This window comes from Arabidopsis thaliana (assembly GCF_000001735.4).
Source record: "Arabidopsis thaliana chromosome 1 sequence".
Lineage (NCBI taxonomy): Eukaryota > Viridiplantae > Streptophyta > Magnoliopsida > Brassicales > Brassicaceae > Arabidopsis > Arabidopsis thaliana.
The window spans coordinates 3,251,383-3,272,301 of NC_003070.9; the positions used below are offsets into that span (position 1 = coordinate 3,251,383).

General features: G+C 38.3%; 6 protein-coding genes across 14 annotated transcripts; 2 read left to right on the forward strand and 4 right to left on the reverse strand.

Moving 5' to 3' along the window:
* The first annotated feature begins 715 nt into the window (after positions 1-715).
* LRR XI-23 (Leucine-rich receptor-like protein kinase family protein) lies at positions 716-4,400 on the forward strand. 2 transcript variants are annotated; one of them, NM_180611.2, is made up of 2 exons: positions 716-3,582; positions 3,673-4,400. In NM_180611.2, the coding sequence occupies exons 1-2, from the start codon at positions 1,026-1,028 to the stop codon at positions 4,044-4,046; spliced, it is 2,931 nt and encodes a 976-aa protein (NP_850942.1). In that variant the 5' UTR covers positions 716-1,025; the 3' UTR covers positions 4,047-4,400. The 2 variants fall into 2 exon arrangements, with proteins under 2 accessions (NP_850942.1, NP_172468.3); NM_100871.3 differs by having other exon boundaries at positions 935-3,582; positions 3,670-4,272.
* Positions 4,401-4,806: 406 nt separating this feature from the next.
* Positions 4,807-10,359, reverse strand: AT1G09980 (Putative serine esterase family protein). 3 transcript variants are annotated; one of them, NM_001331872.1, is made up of 15 exons: positions 9,946-10,317; positions 9,312-9,864; positions 9,127-9,212; positions 8,796-8,950; positions 8,260-8,513; positions 8,113-8,167; positions 7,483-7,722; positions 7,255-7,388; positions 6,972-7,155; positions 6,826-6,885; positions 6,496-6,744; positions 6,003-6,261; positions 5,704-5,909; positions 5,553-5,603; positions 4,807-5,461 (listed from the first exon to the last, which is right to left on the reverse strand). In NM_001331872.1, the coding sequence occupies exons 2-15, from the start codon at positions 9,482-9,484 to the stop codon at positions 5,159-5,161; spliced, it is 2,409 nt and encodes an 802-aa protein (NP_001320302.1). In that variant the 5' UTR covers positions 9,485-9,864; positions 9,946-10,317; the 3' UTR covers positions 4,807-5,158. The 3 variants fall into 3 exon arrangements, with proteins under 3 accessions (NP_001320302.1, NP_172469.2, NP_001077501.1); NM_100872.6 differs by having other exon boundaries at positions 4,842-5,461; positions 9,312-9,651; positions 9,946-10,359; NM_001084032.2 differs by having other exon boundaries at positions 4,863-5,461; positions 7,255-7,385; positions 9,312-9,651; positions 9,946-10,232.
* A 480-nt stretch (positions 10,360-10,839) lies between these two features.
* On the reverse strand, positions 10,840-12,260 carry AT1G09995 (DNA repair DEAD helicase RAD3/XP-D subfamily protein). 5 transcript variants are annotated; one of them, NM_001331875.1, is made up of 3 exons: positions 11,969-12,246; positions 11,253-11,636; positions 10,873-11,070 (listed from the first exon to the last, which is right to left on the reverse strand). In NM_001331875.1, the coding sequence occupies exons 1-2, from the start codon at positions 12,074-12,076 to the stop codon at positions 11,502-11,504; spliced, it is 243 nt and encodes an 80-aa protein (NP_001321831.1). In that variant the 5' UTR covers positions 12,077-12,246; the 3' UTR covers positions 10,873-11,070; positions 11,253-11,501. The 5 variants fall into 5 exon arrangements, with proteins under 5 accessions (NP_001321834.1, NP_001321833.1, NP_001321831.1 ...); NM_148454.2 differs by having other exon boundaries at positions 10,875-11,070; positions 11,253-11,526; positions 11,969-12,260; NM_001331876.1 differs by having other exon boundaries at positions 10,883-11,073; positions 11,253-11,526; positions 11,969-12,230.
* Positions 12,261-12,467: 207 nt separating this feature from the next.
* On the reverse strand, positions 12,468-13,794 carry AT1G10000 (Ribonuclease H-like superfamily protein). The gene has a single exon (NM_100874.2). It carries the CDS (start codon positions 13,404-13,406, stop codon positions 12,495-12,497), a length of 912 nt encoding a protein of 303 aa, NP_172471.1. The 5' UTR covers positions 13,407-13,794; the 3' UTR covers positions 12,468-12,494.
* A 709-nt stretch (positions 13,795-14,503) lies between these two features.
* On the forward strand, positions 14,504-17,441 carry AAP8 (amino acid permease 8; the record flags this gene model as incomplete). 2 transcript variants are annotated; one of them, NM_001331877.1, is made up of 6 exons in its annotated part: positions 14,504-14,915; positions 15,597-15,690; positions 15,805-16,019; positions 16,118-16,260; positions 16,499-16,726; positions 16,919-17,441. In NM_001331877.1, 6 exons carry the CDS (start codon positions 14,591-14,593, stop codon positions 17,342-17,344), a joined length of 1,431 nt encoding a protein of 476 aa, NP_001322343.1. The 2 variants fall into 2 exon arrangements, with proteins under 2 accessions (NP_001322343.1, NP_172472.1); NM_100875.1 differs by having other exon boundaries at positions 14,594-14,915; positions 16,919-17,344.
* Positions 17,442-18,156: 715 nt separating this feature from the next.
* AT1G10020 (formin-like protein (DUF1005)) lies at positions 18,157-20,728 on the reverse strand. The gene is made up of 2 exons (NM_100876.4): positions 19,725-20,728; positions 18,157-19,316 (listed from the first exon to the last, which is right to left on the reverse strand). The coding sequence occupies exons 1-2, from the start codon at positions 20,348-20,350 to the stop codon at positions 18,557-18,559; spliced, it is 1,386 nt and encodes a 461-aa protein (NP_172473.1). The 5' UTR covers positions 20,351-20,728; the 3' UTR covers positions 18,157-18,556.
* Positions 20,729-20,919: the final 191 nt, after the last annotated feature.

A 20,919-nucleotide genomic window follows, 5' to 3' on the forward strand; every position in this document is an offset into this window, starting at 1 on the left:
AAAAATATTTTATAGATAGATATAATATATAAATTTTTATATATATTAACTTAAAAAAATAAATTGTCCTGCGGTATACTGCAGATTAAAATGTATATTAATACTTACGACGGACGTGTACAAAATATTATATAGCCCCAAAAATAGCGCTGCATATAAAAACCACATCTACCTAAGCCTACCATGTAGTGTAGTTGCATATAAGACAACTATAAATTAATAATGTAGTTTAATATTTTTTTTGGATTGGTTTCTTTGTTTTTGGTTAAGTTTTTTTTTCTTGGGGGTATAATGATTTTAGTTAAGTTTTGTTTAAGTTTCCTCAATGACAAAGGTACAATTTCGGCGTTACGTCTAGTCTAAAATAATCTATTAACAAAAGAATGTACTTAATTAGTCAATACTCTACTCAATAGTAGGATATCGTTTCAGTTTTGTATGTGGATTTTTTTTTAAATTTTTGAAAAATTCTATTCAATTTCAATAAAAAATTTCTGAGGATAGTCAATGAAAACCAAAAAAGCCATAATAATAATAATTATAAAGTAATATATCAAAACGCTCATATAATATTCCACATACATTTACTGTATAATCAGAAAACTAAATAGTATAGTTATCAAGGGTCCCTCTTAATAAAACCAATATTATTCAACTAAGATATACTTTATTTATTTGGAGATAATTTAATTTTCGTAAGCACCATATAAAAAAACAATGACGCAAATTATTATTTTGTTTATGTGATAAATAAAGAAATATAAAACGAGAGAAAACAAAAAGAGTGAGTGATAGTGATTACAAAGGTAAGCCAAAATTTGAATATTTAATGGATACCACCAGATAAGAAGAACTTTGCTTCAAAGCGGCAAAGCTTAAGCTTTTTTCTCGCGCCCGCCTCTCTCTCTCTCTCTCTCTCTCTCTCTCTCTCTCTCTCTCTCTCTTCTCCTCTAACCAAATTTCCCGATGTGAAAAAACAAGTTTCCGATCAACTCAAACCACCGTCACCACTTCTTCTCTCCGACATGGCTCCGTCGTTAAGGAATTTCAACTTCTTTCACCGCTTCTCCACCTTCCTCGTCTTCTCTCTATTCTCCGTCGTTTCTTCCGACGATCTCCAAGTCTTACTCAAGCTCAAATCATCATTCGCCGATTCCAATCTCGCCGTGTTCGATTCCTGGAAACTGAACTCCGGTATCGGTCCTTGTAGCTTCATCGGAGTAACCTGTAATTCTAGAGGCAACGTTACAGAGATTGATCTCTCTCGTCGAGGTTTATCTGGGAATTTTCCATTCGATTCGGTTTGTGAGATTCAGAGTCTCGAGAAACTCTCTCTCGGATTCAATTCACTATCTGGAATAATCCCCAGCGATTTGAAAAACTGCACGAGTTTGAAGTATTTGGATCTCGGCAACAATTTATTCTCCGGTGCTTTCCCTGAGTTCTCATCTTTAAATCAGTTACAGTTTCTGTATCTCAACAACAGCGCTTTTTCCGGCGTCTTTCCGTGGAAATCGCTCCGAAACGCAACGAGTCTCGTCGTTTTGAGCCTAGGCGATAATCCGTTTGATGCGACGGCTGATTTCCCGGTGGAGGTTGTTTCTCTGAAGAAACTCTCGTGGCTTTACTTGTCGAATTGCAGTATCGCCGGAAAAATTCCACCGGCGATTGGAGATTTGACGGAGCTTCGGAATTTGGAGATTTCCGATAGCGGATTAACCGGAGAGATTCCGTCGGAGATTTCGAAACTTACTAATCTCTGGCAGTTAGAGCTTTACAACAACTCCTTGACCGGAAAACTTCCTACCGGATTCGGAAACTTGAAGAATCTGACTTACTTGGACGCTTCAACAAATCTTCTACAAGGCGATTTATCGGAGCTTAGGTCTCTGACTAATCTCGTTTCACTACAAATGTTCGAAAACGAATTCTCCGGTGAGATTCCGCTGGAGTTTGGTGAATTCAAGGATCTCGTGAATCTCTCTCTGTATACAAACAAGTTAACCGGTTCTCTGCCTCAAGGACTCGGTTCACTTGCTGATTTTGATTTCATCGACGCATCAGAGAATCTCTTAACCGGACCGATCCCTCCAGATATGTGCAAGAACGGGAAGATGAAAGCTCTGCTTCTCCTGCAAAACAACCTCACTGGCTCTATCCCTGAGTCCTACGCTAACTGTTTGACTCTGCAACGGTTCAGAGTTAGCGAGAACAACCTCAACGGAACTGTTCCCGCGGGACTTTGGGGATTACCGAAGCTCGAGATCATCGATATAGAGATGAATAACTTCGAAGGTCCAATCACCGCGGATATAAAGAACGGTAAAATGCTCGGAGCGTTGTATCTAGGGTTCAACAAGTTGTCTGATGAGCTGCCTGAAGAGATAGGTGACACTGAATCTTTGACTAAGGTTGAGCTTAACAATAACCGGTTTACCGGGAAGATTCCTAGCTCCATTGGGAAACTCAAAGGACTTAGCAGTCTAAAGATGCAGAGCAATGGCTTCTCCGGTGAGATACCTGACTCGATTGGTTCGTGCTCGATGCTCAGCGATGTCAACATGGCTCAAAACTCGATATCCGGAGAAATCCCCCACACGCTTGGATCACTCCCGACGCTCAACGCTTTGAATCTTTCGGACAATAAGTTGTCTGGGAGAATCCCAGAGAGTTTGTCGTCTTTAAGGCTTAGCCTTCTTGATCTGTCTAACAACAGATTATCAGGTCGTATCCCTCTGAGTTTGTCATCATATAATGGTAGCTTCAATGGCAATCCTGGCCTCTGTAGCACGACGATCAAATCGTTTAACCGGTGCATAAATCCTTCGAGATCGCATGGAGACACTCGCGTGTTCGTGTTGTGTATAGTTTTCGGGTTACTGATCTTGCTAGCGTCTCTTGTGTTTTTCTTGTACCTGAAGAAAACAGAGAAGAAGGAGGGACGTTCGCTTAAACACGAATCTTGGAGTATAAAGTCATTCCGAAAGATGAGTTTCACTGAAGATGATATCATTGATTCAATCAAAGAAGAGAATTTGATTGGTAGAGGAGGTTGTGGGGATGTGTACAGAGTAGTACTTGGTGATGGTAAAGAAGTTGCGGTCAAACACATCCGGTGTAGTAGTACTCAGAAAAACTTCAGCAGTGCAATGCCGATTCTCACTGAACGGGAGGGAAGATCGAAAGAGTTTGAAACAGAGGTGCAAACGCTTAGTTCGATACGACACTTAAACGTGGTGAAACTCTATTGTAGCATCACGAGCGATGACTCGAGCTTGCTGGTGTACGAGTACTTGCCTAATGGAAGCTTATGGGACATGCTTCACTCTTGCAAGAAGTCGAATCTTGGTTGGGAAACACGGTATGATATAGCTCTTGGTGCAGCAAAAGGGCTTGAGTACTTGCATCATGGGTATGAGAGACCGGTGATTCACCGTGATGTTAAGTCCAGTAACATATTGCTAGATGAGTTCTTGAAACCTAGAATTGCGGATTTTGGTCTTGCCAAGATTCTTCAGGCCAGCAATGGCGGTCCAGAGTCCACGCATGTCGTTGCGGGAACCTATGGCTACATAGCTCCAGGTATATAAAGAGACTTAACTCTTATATCATCAGCTTGTTATGGCCTTACATTTTGAAATTACAATTTGACAGTAAAAAATATTGTTGCAGAGTATGGATATGCGTCAAAAGTGACTGAGAAATGCGATGTATATAGCTTCGGGGTCGTGTTGATGGAGCTAGTCACAGGGAAAAAACCGATAGAGGCAGAGTTTGGAGAGAGCAAAGACATAGTGAATTGGGTGAGCAACAATCTGAAGAGCAAAGAGAGTGTGATGGAGATTGTGGACAAGAAGATAGGAGAAATGTATAGAGAAGACGCGGTCAAGATGCTGAGGATTGCGATCATCTGCACCGCAAGACTTCCTGGACTAAGACCGACGATGAGGAGCGTGGTGCAGATGATCGAGGACGCGGAACCTTGCAGATTGATGGGGATTGTGATCAGCAAAGAGAGTGATGTCAAGGTCAAAGAAATAAGTTGATGATTGAGGGACCAAGTCACTCTTTTGGGGTCTGTTTTGTTCACAATGAAACTTAGGGAGATCGAGTAAAGTGGATCATCTAAATCTATTAAGACGTACGTAAGAGTTTAGATGGAGAGTGTTGTAATACTAGTACTCCGGGTTATGAAATCATAGGTGTTGTAACGATCTCATTGTAAACTATTTTCTTGTAATTGTAGAATTTTAAGGTTTTCAAATGTTCATGAAGGTCAACTACTAAATGAAATTTATGGTCCTTATATGCACCTATACTATTACTTTGCTAAGAAGTGTATATTCGACTGGGTAAAACAATGTCTATAAAACTTGCAATCAATCAGTTTTTAATCAGAGTTATATTTATTTCTGCGTGAGGATGATTTTATTATATTATTTGATTCAGAAAATTCTCAAAACGAAACCAAATTCAAATTGGATTCTTGGTGTGATGACATAGACCAATTATTATTATGATATCCTCTCCTGTGATTTCTAAAAGTTAGTCAAATCTACGTATGCTCAAAAACTTTTGTAGTTGCCCACTTTGACCAACTTAATAAAAGAAAGATGAAGAAATTTAGACACCTCATGGCCTTTTGGCTCCACTAATAAGAGATTCAAAGCTTCCTTTGTTGAGAATGCATTTATGTTTAAACTTTCATCTACTGATATTTACTGATTTAGCCAAAAAAAAAAAAGATACTATCAGAAAGAAGACAATAATGCTTAAGCGAAAATTGTATAATTCTTCATTCTTCACAAGCAGACAATACTGCTTCTCTGCATTGGTTCGAACAATAAACTTGTATTTTTTTTCTGAAAGAAGTCGGCAATTCTTAATATCTTCCTAAGCATAGGAATACATATTTTACATTTTTGTTTTTTTATTTGATAGAGCAAACGTCATTAGCAGATAGTAAATTAATCTCAAAAGTAAAAAAAACTAATAACTTCCTACAAGTTGAGGTAACGTATACTTGATAACTTCTTCCGCTGGCGAGTGCACAAAAACTAACCAAAGAATTGTCCTACTTAATATACAACAGTTTTTTTTTTTTTTGGTTGTATCTTTCTGATCTATCTCAAAACATATCTCCACAAACCAAGATTTGTCAGCGGAATAGATCTTGGAATGACCACATTATGAATCTTGCAAAGACATCAGACTCCAAAAACTCGATGTGAGCAGCACGGCCGATGAATGAGTTCAGGTTACGACCATACAAGGTTGTGTCGAAGTTGACATCACAGCGCATGAACACTCTCTGGTGGTGCGGAGTTTCAGGGGATGGCCCACGTATTTGGTCCATACAGTTATTAAGCATCTCCAAGAAAGCAACACCTCTTTTTGAGTTGTCGAAAGAAGCTGGTTGGCATGACTCAATCCTAGCTGAGTGATATGGAACATACCCATCCTGGAGTAGCAAAAAAAAAGACATGGCTCTAATTAGACAATATAAAAAAATGTTAGGGATTGTATTCTCATATAAGTGTAATGGAATGTACCTGAGGCGAAGACAGGAGAATTATATTCTTGAAACTGCACAACGTCTTTTGCTGAAAATAATTTCAAAACCAACATTTCAGAACCAAAGAACAAAGGTCTGTTTGTAACTATGGTACAAGATCTTGATGAAATGTTAACATCTTTCTCTACCTTGCAGAGCTTGTAAAAGAAAGTATTCTGGAGATCAGGATCATCTGTGAGTGTAAGCTGATGAATAACCTGAGTACTCTTTAACTTCTTCAGGAGCCAAAGTCCAGAATTAAACAAGGAATTTGAACTGTATAGATAACCCAAGTGTGGACCCGAAAGCGATATATATGTATGAAAATACTTCCTGTATGGATCCATCAAACTATCTGCAACAAATACATAAGTCGGGAATAATGATTAACACCAAAACCGATTTACGAACCGTTTTAAACATTGTCTGAGAGATTCTAAGAACATACCAGCTATTGCAGCTCTGATGATGACGTTACCAATTGAATGTCCAACAAAACTCAGCTTGATGTTTTTCAAGCGCCCGTATCTCGCATGTTTATCCTTTTTCCTCTTGAAAAAAGAAACAACTTCCTGCGCAAGCCTCTGACCCATTTCCCTAAAATCGCCATGTGTTCTCTCCTCATTTGCCTCAGACATGAGAAACTCTATCTTTGGATCAATTAGGAGCCACTGATTCCGGATAAGCCTTAGGTCTAAGTGATGCCCCTATAGCAGTTAACAGAAATCTATCATGTAACGAACAAAAAATTGCAAAGATACAAAAGCAAACTGTAACTGCAAAAGTAAAACAGAAACGAAAAAAAAGAAGCAACTCTAACATATGGAGTATGGACACTTTGCCAATAAACACAATGACTTAAGGAAAAAAGGTATATTCCTCCATAAGATTAAGAAATAGAAAGTAAATACGCATTCACTGAACATCAAGAAGATACTTGCCTGGAAACCATGAACAAAAACAACAATCTTCAGCTCACGCCCAGTATGCTGTGGGTTAATATGTTTTTTCGTCCCACTCTCATCATCATGCCCATTAAGTAAGCTAGAATCGATTCTATCAACATGTCTCATGTACGAATTATCACTGAACGTACGCCTTGGTGCATTCCAAACACGTTCAATTATAACTATAGGAACCCGCATAGGATCACCAAATATATGCATGTCTTGTATTGCCCGGTTGTTTATCTGCACATTAGTTATAATCAATCAAATTGTACAACTTACGAAACGAACAGGTAATTGAATCACGAAACTAAAATAACAAACCCGCATTTGTGCAATACTTCGACGGTGAAGTTCAGCGCGGGTGGATGCAACTTGTGCAGGCTGCATAAGAGAAAAAATTTGAATGAGTAGAGCCATGCTGGCACTCTGATAAAATTTGAAAAATAATCACTAACTAGATAACTCACATCATTCAGCTTCAACCCAGTCGAGACTCTTTTGTGTGAACTATGGTTTGAAATGTCCTCCATTCCACTTATAAAATGATGTGGCATTTCAACCTTGGAGTACACCATCCATATTGACCATTCCGCTCTTCGATCTTTAGTCCAGATATCGCGAAGATATTCCAAGATTTTTGTGTAATTATCCCTGAAAAGGGGAAAAATAAAGTCAATGATCAGAAGATAACTTCGCAAACATTATAAACCTGTAGGCTTATTTGACTATGGATGTCCAAAGGAAACTTACCGGTGCAATGTCAGAAAGGTATTCCATAGATAATGGAGCTGGGTGCCCAGTAAGTGGAATGTGCGAGATAGATGCTCCTTTGAGAAGTTGTGAAGCCAGTCATCACTTGCTAAATCAAATGGGCCATTCAACTTCTGTGTCAAAAATGGAGAGAAGAGCTTATATTCCAGAAGATAGCAAAACACAGTATTATATATAGAATACTCTGCAGTATAATAAAGAAAGGACCTCAAGATTGTTTTGTAGCTTGCCTTGTCCTGAACCTTCAACTTCAACAGATTTTCCCGTTGAACCTGAGTCAGATAAAAGAGCATTGTCCATACTGGATACAAACTCAGACAAGTCAACTGTTTGACCAACTGCTTTGCTAAGCCTTTGCATTTCTTCAAGCAAAGTGTCACGAGCTCCGAGTAAGGCTTTTACAAATGACACCAGCTTCTTGTCAGCAGAAGCGATTTGAGTAAAGGCCTAATGAGTTACAAAAACAATCAATCAATAAAAGTATTGTAAAATGGGAAGAATTTACTTCGAAACAGAGAACTTAATAAGTTCTGTGAAACCATGCTATTTGCAGCTTTACACAAACAATGTCAAGAAGACTGAAAAGTCTAGTGGGTTCTATAGACTTATAAAAACACGTATCGAAACACTGATGTATGATAGCTCTAGCATCCAGAAAGTAAATATTCTAAAGTATAATAGAACTCTAGCATAAATTACATCTTCCTGAGAAAAGAACGACTGTTTAAAGAAGAAAATGATACGATCATGTGTAGAGACTCTGAATGAGCATAATGCAAAATAATCAATTTGCTGAATCAGAAAATGCAATGCTGAAAGGAGTCTAAGAACACATACTTTTTTGGAAGACTGAATATTGCCACTGGTCAAATTTTTACCATTACTCGCATCACTGCACCAAACATGTTGGTTGATATATTAACTTAAGAGATATAGAAAACTCAGCAAGAAAACTTGAATTCAACAAAGGTAATTCATGCATACCTTGATAAAATTGCAGGCCGTTTGTAAGCAGCGGATTTCATGACGCTGACGTGGACACTTACATCGATAAGAACCGCGTGAAAGGTATCAAAGTGCACTGGACAGTAAGAATGCACGCCTGAAAGAGCTTTAGGAGGAATACGAAATTCATGCACTGCCGCAGCACAAGCATCTGAATGTGTCACAGGTATATCCTCCATGATTGGAGAATACAAAAGCTCAAACTTCAATATAACAGCCGATGTAGCTGACCCCTGCGTCAATCACAACTAGTCATTTATTGTACAATGATGTAATAGGTCAACCAAGTACAGCACTTTTCACAAGTTGGATTATTACTGTTGCTGACTATGAACAAGATCAGTAGCCAAAATAACCTCACAAACTCAATGGCGCAGATACTTTGCAGTAGAAAAAACAGTTTCTTAACAATTCATGTTGTTTAATATTATGCAACTCATTTGTCAGTATTAGCCTATAGTTGTGAGAATACATTATAAAAAGATGAATAGAACAAAGGAGAGAAATACTGGTACCTCATATCTTTCCAGAGGCATAGTAAATGAGACCATCATGCAGAGACGAACATCCTGCCTTGCATATTTAATGCGGAAGGGCTGTGTTAAGAAACTACTATCCTTATCATCTATCTTCCACACTCCATATGAGTCGTTTGAGGTTGAATCAAGCGCTGTGACACACAGGTATATGAGCCATTATATGTTAGTATACTGAAAACAAAGTCTCCAAGTACACAGAATAGGACAAATAGACATCAAATTCAGGGAATGGAATAGTGAACTCAATCACAAGAACGTAGCAAGACAGAGGAAAATGATTCAGAAGAAAGCTGATGGATAAGAGTACCTTCATACTGAACAACTCGTGAAGGAATTCCACAGGAGTTGTTGTCACCATCCTCCCATCTCATGCTGATTTTTATTTGATACCATCTAAAAGAATTAAAAGATACAACAAGTAACAACTCTTTAGAACAAGAAGAGAACATTGCTTCAATTCACTCAGAACTAGATATAGAGAAACTATCATACCCTTGCTGGAAAAGATCAAGGTTATGAAACCTATGGATATAGATAGCAATCTCCTGAACAGTGTCGATCATTAGCACTGGCTTAACCCTGGCTACGTAAGGCTCAGCATCAATCGACTTTGTTTGCCTACTTCTTTGGCTCAGTCCAATTAACCATCCAAGACGGCGTAACATATGGAGAACTCACATCACCTTCTAAAACTTTGGATGTTTGTTTTCAGGACAATGATATCCTGAACCAGTAGGGGACTATTTGTTGGAAATCTCATATCTCCACGAAAACTTGTCTACATTAGCAGATGCAAACTCTTTGAAGTGAAACCTCAAAGCCAACCAAGCAGCTGCAGATGAAAAGATGCAAACTTTTCAATTTCGATTAACACTAGAGTGTTCATCTCATATAGAATAATCAACACAGTAACCAAAGTAAGAGAAAATAAAATGTAGATATCTCTGTTCGGACATTAAAGCAAGAATCTTGATAACGAATTTAAACTAGAGCTACATAAAGTCGTCTCCGACAACAAAATTAGGTCAAAAGCTAAAATCCCAATCTGAGCCAAATAAAAATTACATAAATGAAATGTCAAAGATTAGCGAAAATAACAAAACTTTACCATAACAACATACATTACCTCGAAATGGAAAAAAAGAAAACCAAAGGCAGAGCAAAGCAGAGCAGAGAGTTCAAAAAAAGAAGACGATGGTGGGCCTTGAGACTTTAGATCTGACGAATCAGATAGACGAAACCCAGATTTGATTTAGGGTTTGCTTTTTGCACGACAGACAAACCCTGAGCTAAAAGAACAGAGATGCAATAAAAGGGAGAGGATCTGGGAAAGTTACAAATGACGATTGTAAGGAACCAAAAAGTTTTGAGGGATTCAACGAAACTTTTTTATTCTTTTTTATAAAAGAGTTTAAACAAAAAAGTCAGATTTTTTATTGTGTTTGTCGGGTAAAGGATGAATGTTCATGCGACGACACCAATTACTATGTGTCTTTTTTTTTTTGGTTTCTTTTGCGCCAAATCGATGTTTGTACTACTGTCGTAAAATGGTGGATCCGACCCGCTACGTGTACTGCTTGGCTAGCCCTTGCGAGATGAGTTCCAAACCCGATTTACAAGGTTGTTTGTTTATATAAGGCCCATGGAAAGCCCAATATTATATCATTCTACTTCTTTTGAGATATGGCCCAACAAAAATTTAGTTACATTTGGACAAGAGACAAAATAAAACAGCTTTGGTTTATACATCTTCTTCCCTTTGTTTTTTTTCTTTGTTGCCAACAGAATCTTGTAAAAACATTGGTATTTACGTATATGGATAGGGCTGAAACTCCTTGTAGCGCTTTCCTTTCGGCATTACACATGACAACTAAGAGCAAGTCCAGTGATTAGTTTCTAAACAAAGTTTCTATGTATTTTTTATTAATAAATTTGGATAGTTTTGTAGTTTAGAGATTTTTTAGAGTTTTTGAAAATTTTATGGTCCATTGGTGGAATCTTTTAAGTTGGTTTCTAAAACAAAAAAAAATTGAAAAAAAAAAAAATTGTTGATATTTTTATTTGATTAAACATGATTATTATTAGGAATTATAAAATTTTAAATGTGACTCCAATCCAATTACAAAATGTGGAGGAGTGATTCCATGAAGCCATGACCTCTCTCTTGTTGTTTCCAGAAACTTGAGACTTGAACTCAAGCAAAGCTTGAAACAGCTTCATGTCGATTATAAAAAGATAAAGAAAGGCTCTTCTGCTTCAACATAAAACCAGAAAATGAAAGGAAGTTTTAGGGGCTAATTAAATGTGGTCCAAAATTATTGAAAATGGTCACAAACAAACAAATTGGTTGCCAATGATATAATACATTCCAAAGAGCACGCCAAGCTTGTGTGTATAAATCACACGAGTTGTGTTGTACAAGAAGACACATACCTTGCTATTACAAGGCTCTATGACTTCTGAGCTTGCATCAAGCTCATCTTTAAGAAACTGCAGGAAGAGAACAGCTTCAACATGATCACGAAAGGGGAAAATATTAAGAACCAATTCAGATATTGCTTTCCTTCAGATTCCTATCACTAGCAAGAGGTTTGAGGAAAGCTCGGGTGAGAATCAACATAATTTGGATATATCTCATGTTTCCAGCTCTCAAGAGATTCTGGAATCTTCCCAGATAACTCTCTATGCTGCAGTGTATATCCTCCAACTGCAATACAAATCATTTAAAAACATGACTCCACATATGGCCTGAAACAGAGGACCCAATAGCAATGCAAAAGTCCATCCAAACAACATGTGCTCAGAAAGCTGATGAAACTGAAATTTATATATGTGCCACTGTTAGTTTTGCATCGTGCATACTGAGAAAAGTGTCAGCCAAATTGTGAGCCTCGTCTATGATAACAACACTATTTTTCAAGCTTGGTTCGTACTATTCTTACATTTGCACCTAAATTCTGAAATGTTTCCATTAGTTAGCAAAAATCTTTCTTTTATTCTACTTAGCTAAATGACCATTAACAATGACGAAACAAGCAGATATTCATTTAATTTGGAAGCTTTGTATTCAGAGGCTACCAGCAATGCAAGACGGAACACACTTTCATAGATAGATAAATCTTCTCATAATACAAGTTGATAACATGTACCTTCTTTTTAGAGACTTGAGATATCTTCTTCTTTTGCAAGTCCAAGCACCTCTCGTCGATTTGGTTAGAAGAATCGATTTGGGGAACAAAATCTAGCTCGATCATCATCCCGTTGGTTGAAACACTCGTTTAGGTGGATGATTTTTCATGATTTCATGAACAAATCACTAGATCTTCAGCGTCGATTCCAATCGTCTTTGGTGTCTCCGTAGGCGAAGAAGAAGAAGAAGAAATAAATAAACGCGTGTGGTTTTTTTTTTTTGGTTTTGTCATTCAGTTTACCCAATAAAATGAGGTCACGTATGAGTTTCTATTGGGTCGCGAAAAACTAATTTTAGGAACGATCCTAAATGGATTCAGCTGTTTTTCTATTATCTGGGCCCATTTTTACATAAAAACCCATCTAAGAAATCTACTAAAAACCCTTACTTGACTTGCTCTAAGTTTTCACCAACGGATTGTCAACGTACCGTACTTTTTTTTTTTTTTTTTTTTTTTAGTCAAACCCAATACTTTCCATTCCAAATCAAACAAAAACAAGAGTACCCGGGTCAAGCCCGATATTACCAGAAATACAAAGGGAGAGCTTAGCCGCAGCATCAGCAATCGAATTAACTAAGCGAGGGATAAATTGAAAGGAGATAGAGCGGAATCTGTTTCGAATAGATCGAATTTCCACTAGAAGGCCAAATATCTCATTGAGGGAGACATTGGAGTTCAAAGCATCAACTATGGATTTTGAGTCCGATAACACAAGGAGATCGGATCTTTCCAGTTGTAAAGCATGTAGCATCGCCGATTTGATAGCCCAAGCCTCCGCCGCTAAGGGCGAGGGGAACCGACGGCATCCGGCTGAGAAGGTGGTAATTTCTTTCTCCGAGTGTGAGGTTGCTTGGAACACCCAGCCAGAGCCAGCGAGGGAGCTCTGTTGTTGCCAAGCCGCATCCACGTAGCAGAGAAAATCATGAGTCAGAGTTGTTGTGGAGTTTGGGCGGGGGGTCGCTACACGAACTTTTGGGAGCGCCAATTGGGCGGATTGCCACGCTAAGGCATCCTGAACCGCCTTTGTAACAGTCTCTATCACAGAGAAATGAGAATTTTGGAAGATAAGCTGATTTCTGGCTTTCCAGATGTGCCAACAGATCCAGGGGAAGAGGGTTGCTGTATGAATCCCAACCGGGGGGAGAACGATGGTTTTCTTAAGTAAGTTAAGAGCTTCCAAAATAGGGGTACCGATAGGGATGTGACCCAATTGGAGGGGCGCTAGGTTCCAAACTTGTGCCGCAAAATCACAGTGAAACAGCATGTGGGTGGAAGTCTCCGGAGCCCCACAGCGTGCACAATCCCAAGTTGATGATATATGCCTTCTTACGAGTTGTGCACCCACAGGGAGAGCTCCTGCAGCCGCCTTCCATAGGAAAAGTTTGATCTTCGGCATAGTGTGGAGTTTCCAAAGGTTTGCTTGCCAGTTAAAGCGGACCTGAGCTGTTGGTAGCACTGTCAAGGATGTTACCCCGTAACCTGATCTTGAGGTATACTCTCCAGATTTTACCGGTAACCAGACCAATTTATCCACACCCCTACTTGAGGGCACAGGGAGCTGTCTGATGAGCTGTTCATAGTCAGGTAGGAGGTCAACGTACCGTACTTTAATGGTGTAATATGCGACATTTATTATGTGTCATTTTAGATATCTGATTCTGTCTCGACAATTGGGATGGGCATTTTATGGATATAGTTAGAATGGGATTTTATTCGAAGGAATATTTTGTGGATATATTTTAAAATAATCCACTAAAAAATCAGGTTTATGTTGGTCAAAATCCATATTTAATACGACAAAATACAACATTGAATTCATTAATTGTGCACAAATTACGGATTGTGAGATAAGACTATAAGAGTGAAAGAAACGATAAGAAGTAATGAAGACTCAAAATCGTACATAATTGAAATTAGTGAAATTTATGGTTTGGTTTACATGTTTTTGTAAACCGTTAAAATAGTAGTAAAATATAATACAAACATGTAAATCCACATAATTTTGTATTTGATGCGATACTAATAACAAAATGTTGTAGATATATCATAATATTTAGTTGATACAACAATATATATATATAGATTCACATCAATACATCATTATAACTCAATGTTAATGATTTAATTTCCCGATTAATGAATCATGTGCATGTGAGGATTTGAGAAGATAAATGAGCAAGATAGAAGAGAGGATATAGCTATGCAAGAGGCCAAGATCTGAAGGAAATATCTCTCTGTTTTACTCATCTAATTTTAATCAGTTACCTAATTTCGATTATTCGTAGTGTCGTTAATGTAGGTAAATCCTCTTTTCAACATGCGGACCAATTTTTGTTTCCGGAATAAGCAATAGTGGTTACACATTCAAAATCAAAGTCAAAAGAAATAAATCCTCGTAATAGAAGATTCTCTTAATAAATAAGATTCAACGTACAAAGATGCTCTTTCCATATAAACATCGATATTTGTGTATATAATACATGTAAGTACGTGATTGTGAGGGAGTACTCTAATAAGACGACCTCTGTCAATAACTCTCTTCCCCTCTCTTCTCTCCTCTGGTTCAGTGGTTCTCTCACAATGATGGACGCATACAACAATCCCTCGGCGGTGGAGTCGGGTGACGCCGCCGTGAAAAGCGTCGACGACGATGGTCGAGAGAAGAGAACGGGAACATTTTGGACGGCGAGTGCGCACATAATCACGGCGGTCATAGGCTCAGGGGTGCTGTCGTTGGCTTGGGCTATAGCACAGCTTGGTTGGGTGGCAGGAACCACAGTTTTGGTCGCTTTCGCCATCATTACTTACTACACGTCCACCTTGCTCGCCGACTGTTACCGTTCGCCGGACTCCATCACCGGAACACGCAACTATAATTACATGGGCGTCGTCCGATCTTACCTTGGTATGGATTCATATAAACAAATTCATTTTGTGTCTTTATCAGCATTGTTTTTCACAGATTTTTCAGTTTTCTAGACATTTTTTCTCAGATGAACAAGGATTTTGTTCATTTGATATCATTTAGATTTTGCCTAACTAGTCTCAATTTAGGACATGTGTTTTGATTTTCTTCCATTTCTGTCACAATGATGATGGCTGGCGAAAGAAAAAAAATCTGATCTAAAAATATATATTTAATGCTAAGTTGGAATTTGTAAATCTACAGTATAATTGGCTCATTTCAACAATTTTTTACCATGTAAATTTGTTGAAGAACATTATTGTTGTTGAACAATGAAAGAAAAAAATATGGTTGTTAGAAAAAAATGATTTACGATTTTGCCAAGTGTGCATGCTCTTTCATGGGAAGATATGAATTAATTATCAAAATCTATATAAAAAAAAGGAAGATAATCTTCATTCTTTCATAACTTAGTTAATAAATTAAATTGATTAGGATTGGTAACATAGTCAATTCAATTTATCCCGTTAAAGAATGTTATAAATTCGATTGTTGACCCCTCGTTGAAAATTTGGAATTATGCGGGATGTTTAGAAACTTTGCCATAAGACCAAAAGATTGGTAGTATTTGATAGTAGTACAAGAGTAATCATTTTTCTTCTTTAATAACATAAAACGCAGGTGGTAAAAAGGTTCAGCTATGTGGAGTGGCACAGTACGTGAATCTCGTAGGGGTCACTATTGGTTACACCATCACTGCCTCCATAAGCTTAGTGTAAGTCAAAGATTCTGATTTATTTCGATTATTTTGTTATGGTTATACTAACATGTTGTTCTGAATAAAATTACTAATAATTGTTTGATTGGTGTTTTTGTACGTCTTCGTTAGAGCGATTGGGAAATCAAATTGTTATCATGACAAGGGACATAAAGCGAAATGTTCTGTATCGAATTATCCATACATGGCGGCATTTGGGATCGTCCAGATCATTCTGAGCCAGCTTCCTAACTTCCACAAGCTCTCTTTCCTATCCATCATCGCCGCGGTTATGTCCTTCTCTTATGCGTCTATCGGAATAGGCCTAGCCATCGCTACTGTAGCAAGTACATTCCCCTTCTTTATCTTAAAACATAGTGGTTTATATGGATGATTCTTCAAAGTTGACACTAACCGTGAAAATGGTATACAATATATATGAAAGGTGGGAAGATTGGTAAGACAGAATTGACAGGGACAGTGATAGGTGTGGACGTAACTGCGTCTGAAAAAGTTTGGAAATTGTTTCAAGCGATTGGAGACATTGCCTTTTCATACGCTTTTACCACTATTCTCATCGAGATTCAGGCATGTACTACTGATTCCTACTATCTTCCGTTTACTATTGTTTTCATTTGCTTGTTATTATTAATTTCGCCAAAGAGAGGTAAAATAAGAATACCTTGAAGATAAGATGTTATTATTAATTAGACAGTTAGGAAAAAATATAGATGGATGGATGATGGATAAAAATAGTTTCATATTTTAGATATGTGAAGCTCTAAAGATAGTGACGCTCTAGTAGTATGTCTTGTTTATTTTGCAGGACACATTGAGATCAAGCCCACCAGAGAACAAAGTGATGAAACGAGCAAGTCTTGTCGGAGTCTCAACCACAACTGTTTTCTACATCTTGTGTGGTTGCATCGGATATGCTGCGTTCGGCAACCAAGCCCCTGGTGACTTCCTTACCGATTTTGGTTTTTACGAACCTTATTGGCTCATCGACTTTGCCAATGCTTGCATTGCTCTCCATCTAATAGGTGCCTATCAGGTATAACTCACAAACAAAAGAATAGGATAAGTGTGTAACATACATTTACCGTGTTCAAGTTCATTAAAAGTCTCATTATTGTGTTAGAATTTTTAGCTTTAACAATTCAGAAGATTGTAGAAATGGAGTTATTACTAAATATTGTTTCTAAAAAATGCTCTTTTTTTTTTTTTATCCCTGTATTATTCGCAGGTGTATGCGCAGCCGTTTTTCCAGTTTGTTGAGGAAAACTGCAACAAAAAATGGCCTCAAAGCAATTTCATCAACAAAGAATACTCGTCAAAGGTTCCTTTGCTTGGAAAATGTCGTGTCAACCTCTTCAGACTGGTTTGGAGGACATGCTATGTTGTTTTGACAACATTTGTAGCAATGATATTCCCCTTCTTCAATGCGATCTTGGGTTTGCTAGGGGCATTCGCGTTCTGGCCACTCACAGTTTATTTTCCGGTGGCAATGCACATTGCGCAGGCTAAAGTCAAGAAGTATTCTCGTAGATGGTTGGCCTTGAACCTCCTCGTATTGGTTTGCTTGATCGTCTCGGCCCTTGCCGCCGTAGGATCCATCATTGGCTTAATTAATAGTGTCAAGTCATACAAGCCCTTCAAGAATTTAGACTAGTGTGACTTATAATCTATGTTTGCCAAAAAAAAACCTTGTGATCCATATGAATTATATGAAATTTATTTCATGCTAAATATTTAGTACTTAATGTTTCTCCAAATAATGTGACGTTCTGTTTTCAGCTATGTTAAAAACCAAAATGCTAACTTATGTATTAGTACTAAAATTTATGAAAATGTATTAGTTATTGATTTATTTTTAGGACTACAATTATTGAATCAACATTGGATGTTTGAGTCCCATGAGATATGGATTTCAGCTTTTTTCAAATTCGTGTGGTTGTGTCAATTTCGAGTTATTATTATTTATTTTGCTTAATGGAATTGTCGGGGAAATCTTGAAAACAGACACTCACAGATTGTGTAATTTATTTGGTTTGGTGTGTCCTACATAAGTTGCTATCACATCTTATGTATTGGAGGAGTTGGGCAATAGAGGATCAAGGCAAGTTTGGTTTTCTATTAACGTTTCTACTCTGCATTTGCTTACAAAGTCATTTTCAAGGTTTTGTGGTCGTATGTCACTTGATGGCTACCATCATAACCGCCATGTAACCAAACAATTGCCTTGCGGTTACCTACCCATATGGCGCATCTAACCAAGAGATGCATCCCCTAATCCTGGTCATTTGTCATTGCACTTCTAGCTGATTGTTCAATAGAATAATTTCAATTAAGTTCGAACCCAATCATTCATATTTCATGACTAGAAATTTGGATATAAGAAGAGTCAAAATAGGTTTAAATGCTGTTGTTTGCAATAGTCCATCTTCTCAACCACCAAAACCAACTCAGTTTGTAACTAACTTAATTTCTAACCAACTAAAGGTAATTGTCTTACCCACAATGGACATTGAACATCCAACACAAAAAAGGAAAAAAAGTAAACCAAGCAACAATCTCATGTGTATTTTTACATCTAGAGATTCTAAATTCGATTTATCTAATTTATACACTTACATAATAAAATCAAAGGCAAAAGAAGTGTGACCAAGAAATTCACTCTTCACCTCACTCGTAGAACCCAAACCCAACAAAAAAAACCCAAAACGAAGCCACACAAAGTCCAAAATAGAAGCTCACTCTATGTACATCCTATTTTGTTAGCGCCCTTACCGGAAGTTTCTTTTCAAAAAAGAAAAAAACCTCCCAAGGCCATTTGTGACTCTAAAATTTTCAGAAACAAAAAATGAAAATCCTTGTCTTTTCTTCAGCTCAGTGACTCATGGCAAAGCTCTTTCCTCATCCGTTGATTAAACAGCCTGCAAGCATCCATACTAAGATCAATGGCTGCAGAAAGCGCCACGTAAGCAGCCGCATCTTCCATACAGCTAACGTGCTGCACACTCACCTCTACACAAGGCTTACTACATTTCCCTTCACCTTCCACACTTGCTGACATCACAAACCCTTTGTACACGTTCCACGGCCACAATCCGTAACCGTAATCTCCGCTCCCTCCTCTCGGACTATTCGCCGGCGATGCTCCTCCACCGCTTCCACTACTCCCACCTCTACGGCTTCTCGATCGGTTCACCACACTTGTTGGCGACGATGAAGAAGGCGACGATCCCAACTCGATTGAGAATTTCCCACCTCTGTGAGAACTTATGGTTGATTCCGCAAGCACGATTCCTGCACCGCTTGATCCGTCTGGGATGAGTTCGAATCTGTAACCTAGACCATCAGTGGCTCCACCGCGTTCCCGCCATGCTTCAAGTCTTCCCCACGGTCTCCAGGTACAGTCTCCGGGACGCAGTATAAGCCATGACCCAGGGTTTGACCGGCTCACACGATCGGTTCCAGGAGATGCCACGAATGGAGTGACGATTGACGCCATGGCCACTGGTGAACCGGACAAGTCATGGACTGTTATGGACCATCCTTTACGCTCTTTCCCAGGACGTTCTCTCTCACTCCCGAACGAGTTTAGCCAGCTCCGTGAAACACTTGTCTCAGTCGGCAATGATCTGATCAATCAAACAAAACACCATTAATCAACTTTATTTTAATCTAATCATATTAATTCCCTTTAAAGAGTAAAAGTGGTTAAATATCATAAGAGTAAAGTTTTATACTAAGAATAAAAGTGGTTAAATATCATAGACTAAAGTTTATACTATGAATGAATAAAAGTGGATAAATATCATAAGAGTAAAGTTTTTTCGATAGATACGTACACTAAAGCAAAAATTAAAAACAAGGAATGTGATTTCAGTATTTCGCAATAATCTTTGGCAGTGGATCTAATTAAAGCGTATATTTCGATTTGATTCCTCGGGAAAATAACATAATTAGAAATAAAATAAAAAATTGATATCACAATTTCCGATAATTATGGTGAACATTGATTTGATTTGATTGGCCGGAAAACTAACCTTGATCTCTGAGTACGATCACCGGTGTGCCGGCAACTGAATTTGCATGTGAAAACTGGTTGCCGGATATTGCCTTGAATCTGAACGACTTGAGGACTACATTCAGGCTCGCCGTCAAACTGAAAAACGAATCTAGGATCAGGCTCCGCCTTCACATTCAGGTGAAACTGAGCAGACGACGACGATTTTCCAGCTCCTTTTCCGACTGATATCCATCCGTTGTGGAAGACGCACGGTTTCGATTGCGTACCAGATAGATCCAACGGTACGGAGACTTTCGCCAGAAGACGACCGGAGTGTACGCCGCAAGCAGCGCCGGCTCTTCCAGTGTAGATCAAAATTTTAAGACAAGGCTTAGAAGTAAATATAGATCTGGAAGCTAAGCGTTGAATATCGGAGCTGCTGAGATGAAACGTGGCGGCTAGGGTTTGGATCTCCGGAAACTGAGTCGTCTCCAAAGGAATGTACGGGATTGCGGCGGTTTGCGGCGGGAAGTTTTTGAGTTTGATTTTACAAAAACAAGGAGAAGACGACGGATGCACGACGGAGCTCGTTGTCTTCGCCGCTAACGGAACTTTCAAAGCTAGGTTCCCGATTGTAAGACGGATGAATGGACAAGGATCCATTTCAATCGCAACGAGTCAATTAGGGTTTTTCAGAGAGAGACGGAGGAAGAGAAAGAGAAGGAAATGTGAACAAAAAGGGTTTAGGAAGAGTTCGACATTAATGGCAGGAACCGTTCAAGAGACGATGACTTAGGGGAATTAGGCAAAGGAAAAGGAGGTGACGACGATAAAACGCAGCGTTTTAATGGCGCCGTATTCACGACCTAACCATTGGAGGAAGCAGTCGTCTTCTTGGTCTTTCTGTGTATGTCTCTGGTTTTTAAGTGGAGACAAACAAGCAAGCACAATTTACATTTTTCCCATTTTTGCATTCCCTCCTTTCGTTTGCTGTATTTTCCTAAATTGTCCAATTCGCCTTTATTATACCACAACTTTAATATTGGTACCAAACCTTTTTAATTTTGTTCTTTAATCCCCTTTTTCATTAATATAGACGGTTAAGCTACATCCACCGATGAAAAAATCATTTGAATAATTTTTAATTACATTCTATAACTATAAGTCATGTTGTAAAGAGTTTGTTATTAGAGCATGAATATTCCATTATTCTCTCATAAAAAAAGAATTAA